This window comes from Chinchilla lanigera, unplaced genomic scaffold, assembly GCF_000276665.1.
Source record: "Chinchilla lanigera isolate Chin_1 unplaced genomic scaffold, ChiLan1.0 scaffold00149, whole genome shotgun sequence".
NCBI lineage: Eukaryota > Metazoa > Chordata > Mammalia > Rodentia > Chinchillidae > Chinchilla > Chinchilla lanigera.
This window is the reverse complement of record NW_004955550.1, coordinates 2615695-2620482: the sequence shown is the minus strand read 5'-3', so window position 1 is coordinate 2620482 and position 4788 is coordinate 2615695. Positions and strand designations below refer to the sequence as shown.

The following is a 4788-nucleotide window of genomic DNA, read 5'->3' as shown; positions in this document are numbered from 1 at the left end:
TCTTCTCATCTTTCTTTGTGTAGTGAACAATAGATTCATTGATCCCAGACTGGCAGCCTACAGCCACGCAGCTTTTACCTTCCTGTAACATGTCAAGACATTCCAATCTTTCTTTGATGGCAAGAATCTTCCTCTGGCTCTTGAGTTCACTATCAGAAGCCTTAGAAGGAGCAGAACATTTGGGTGTCATCATAGGACTTGAAATAAATTGAAGGCTTTACAAAAATTTCACAAAAACTTGTGAAAAAACTGCAGAGCAACACTACGTGCAGCAATCAGACATCCATATGAATGGGACAATCAGAGATGCTCAACATTGTTAACAGTGCAGGAGAGCAAACAGATTGATGCTATGATCACTGAGCAAATCAGTGCCCCGATTATAGAACACAGTATTATGGTTGATCAGCTTCCATTTTATCAGTCAAAAGTGTGCCATTTACAATCTCATGCTGGCAAGCTTCTGCAAGTGGTAGTGGCATACTGCATTTCCATTTTGTACAGTATGGTATTTATCTGCTAATGAAAGATATGCTGCATTTTATTTCAATTTAATATTCTTTTAATGTGTTTGAATTAACATTTTTTAAATTTTTACATTGTTTTAAATTTTTAGGCAAAAACAATTAACATCATAAGTATTATTTAAATACCTATATACTGCAAAATCCTGTGATATAATGAAAAACTCCACAATACAGAATTAGATGTTTTTCTTAATCTGCAATACAGGGAAGCCACAATAAGTGAACCATGATATAGTAAGGGCCCACTGTACTTACTTAAGAGTCAATCTAATAAAGGAAGTAAAAGATCTATGCAATGACTATTACAGTACACTCAAAAAGGAGATTGAAGAGCATATCAAAAGATGGAACAACATCCCTTGTTAATGGATAGGAAGAACCAACACAGTGAAAATGGCCACACTTCCAAAATTGTTAGACAGATTTAATGCAATCCCAATGAAAATACCATTAGTCTACCTCACAGAAGTAGAGAAAATACTCCTAAAATTTATCATGAAACTGAAGAGACATAGAATTGCAAATACAATCCTGGGCAACAAAAACAAGTCAGAAGGGATCACAATCCCTGACTGGAAATTATACTACATAGCTACTGTGATAAAAATCAGCATGGTACTGGCAAAAAATAGACCTGAGCACCAGGAGAACAGATTAGAAGATGCAGACACAGCTACAAACACACTCAGCCACTTTATCTTTGACAAAGGGGCCAAACATGATAACTAGATGAAAAATAGCCTCTTTAATAAATGGTGCTGGAAAAATTGGCTTTTTACACGCTGAGGACTAAAACTAGACCCATGTCTATCACCATACACTAAACTAAAGTCAAAATAGATCAAAGATTTCAATATTAAAGCAGAAACACTAAATCTACTGGAAGAGAAAGTAAGTTGAAATCTTGAAGACATAGGTAGAGCATTCATGAACAGCATTATTGAACAACACAGCATAGCATTCATGAACAAAACCCAAATTGCACAAGAAAGACTTCAGAGAATGAATAACTGGGATCTCATCTTATTAAAAAGCTTTCATACTTCAAAAAAATCACCAATAGAGTGAAAAGACAACCCACAGAGTGGGAAAGTATTTTAGCTATCTGTCCCTCAGACACAGGACTTCTATGTAGAACATATAAAAAATTTTTAAAACTCAGACCCTCAAATTCAAAGACCCAATCAAAAAAAGGGCATCTGAGATGAATACACACTTCTGAGGTGAAGAAATACAAATGGCAAATAAAAACGTGAAAAAATGCTCAACATCATTTTTCACTCTCATTCTCTGACGAATGCTCAACATCATTCATCATTCAAGAGATGCAAATTAAATGAACATTGAGATTTCAACTCACCCTGGTAAGAATGGCTATCATCAAGAAATCAACCAATAACAAGTGCTGGAGGGGCTGTGGGGACAAGGAACTCTTCTCCACTGTTGGTGACAATGTAGTGGTGCAATCACTTTGAAAATCAGTCTGGATTCCTCAAAAAATTAGGATTAGAGGTCCCATTTAACCCAGCCATTCCCCTTCTGGGTATTTTCCCAGAAGAATTAAAAACATCATGGCACAGCTATATATGTGCGCACCCATGTTCATAGCAGCACATTTTGTTATAGGAAATTTTTGGAAAAAAAACCAAATGCCCATCAACTGAGGAATGCATAATAAAAATGTAGTATTTTTATACAATGGGATATTACTCACCTATAAAGAAAGATAAACTCAAGGATTTTATAGGTAAATGGATGCAACAAGAGACCATACTCATTGGAGACATAAGTCAAACCCACATATGTAAACACATTATTGCCTCTCTAGTGCAAGAAACTGAAACAGGAAATAAAACTGAGAGGTACAATAGATATTGTCAAAGGGAAGGAAACTTCTTTTTTTTTTTTTGTTTTGTTTTGTTTTGTTTTTTCTCCGGTACCAGGAACCGAACTCACGACCTTGCGCTTGCCAGGCAAGTGCTTTTGCCGCTGAGCTAAATCCCCAGCCCCATGTGGTTTTTTTTGTTTTGTTTTTTGTTTTTTCTCCGGTACCAGGAACCGAACTCACGACCTTGCACTTGCCAGGCAGGTGCTTTGCCGCTGAGCTAAATCCCCAGCCCAGAAACTTCTTAATACAAAGGAACAACTGGGAGGTGGGAAAGAAGAAAGGAAAGAAGGAAGGGAAATATATATATATTTTGTATGTGTGTGTATATATATATATACATATATACATACATACATATTTATATATATACACACACACATACAAGATAGCTAAGATAATTGTACCACTAATTTCTATTAATTTACTGAAAGGAACAGTTAATGTTTAATTGTTTGATCAATTTTGAATGCCTATATCTGGGAATCTGAGGAACTAGTTTGAAGATAACAACAAGTAATACAATTACCATTGTAGATTTCCTATCATCTTGTTTTGAAATTCTATATTGTTTTTTATACTTTTTGTATTGTTTGATTTTTGTCTTTGTTTTTGTTATATCTTTTCTGTTCTTTCCCTTTAAAATGAAAAAAGAACTGGGGTAAGGGAAAGGAGAAAAAGAACGAAGGCAAAAAACATACATATGAATACACAAGATAGCTAAGATGTTTGTACTACTCATTTCTATCAGTTCATTGAGTGAAACAGTTAGTACTTATATGATAAATTTTACATGGCTATATCTTGTAATCTGAGCAACTACTTTGAAGATAAAAATATGCCATATAATAACAATTGTTAATTTCCTACAACTAAAATAATTTATGACTTAAAACATCTATAGGCAAGTGTCATGTTTGTGGGATGATTTATGGTGACAGTTTCATGGGTGTAAACTTTCCCATCATGGTCAGTTACTTTCATAATTGTTAAAAATACTGTCCTACTCTATGAAACCCTTCCTGCTATTGTTCTTAATTCCCACTGCATCTGGAGCAGGAACAGAACTGCTCTACCCTGTGATCTTCACTTTGCCTCAGGTCTGCCTGAGCCTCTGAGGTTTGGGTGCAGGCTGCAGGTGCCTGGGGACCACTGTGCGTGCACTCACTGCACAGAAGTAGGTGGCTGAGTCAAGGGACTGGGAGTCTCTAATGTTCAGGGAAACATAGCGGTTGGCTTTGTTGAGATGCGCTCTGAATCTTCCTTCTTCTTGGTCACCATTGGAGTATAGAGACATGAGCAACTCAGGGCCTTTCCCAGGGTACTGTCGGTACCACCTGAAGGTGTCAGAGGCACTGTCCCTGTAAGTGCAGTTGAGAGAGGCGATGGCTCCCTCTGGGACACTGAGGAACTCAGGACTCTGCTCCACCTCTTTCTGCTGGCCTCTCACCCCTGTGCACAAAGCAGATGGCAGAGAAGATTGGTTGGGAAGTGGGTGCTTACTCTCCAGAATAAAAATTATCTCTTCAGAGATTTCCAAACCTCCTGTATTGAGAGGACAAAACCACTCATATTCATCCCACAGTGCTGGCCCAGACAACAATTTTGCATACTGTACTTTAAGTTCCCAAAGAAATGCCCATACTCACAGGTGAACTGAAGCCAAAGGATCACTAGAAAAACGCTGAAGGACTTCATCCTTCTACTCTTGTTCATTAAAGATTCAGATGTTAAACTCTACAAAGCTTCTTGAAATACTTTGAGTCTTTTGCTGTAGGAAGCAAGAATAAAAGTATCTGTTCTCAAAATTAGTTCTTTTAGCCATCAACCTAAGCCAAGCACTTCCACTGATCTCTTTCCCTTCTGTCTCACTCACTCCACATCTATCTCTATCTGTGTGTGTGTGTCTGTCTGTCTGTCTCTCTCCCTTTCTCTGTCTCATATAACATTTGCACACACACACACACACACACACACACACACACACATACAGTGTGAAAGGAGTAGAAATCATCCTCAGGGTGCCTGAGAAGATGCTGCCATCTTGTGGACTCTCAACAGTGACAAATTAAATACAGAAGATGCACAAACTTAATGGGAACCTTTAAAGACAAAACTCAAAAACTTTAATTAAGAACAGTTTGAGAAACATTTACTCTAAGTCAATCTCCATGTGTCAGAGGGATGCATATATGTACGTGTATTTTACATGAAACAACAAGAAACAAATCACAATATTGTCTTTACCTGACTGATAGAAATACATTGCCCATGATGTCTCAGCAGTGCTCAGTAACTCCATGAATGCATGAAAATGTTGCAGATACAGTCACCTACTCAGGATCCCTTCTGTCTCTCTTATACAGAAGGTTTCCT

At 37.4% G+C, this 4788-nt stretch overlaps 1 gene segment (V, D, J or C); it reads right to left on the bottom strand.

Moving 5' to 3' along the window:
• Window positions 1-3321: 3321 nt before the first annotated feature.
• On the bottom strand, window positions 3322-4324 carry LOC102005754. The segment is given in 2 exon segments: window positions 3322-3864; window positions 4062-4324. Coding segments are annotated over 2 exon segments (423 nt in total).
• Between the last annotated feature and the right edge of the window lie 464 nt (window positions 4325-4788).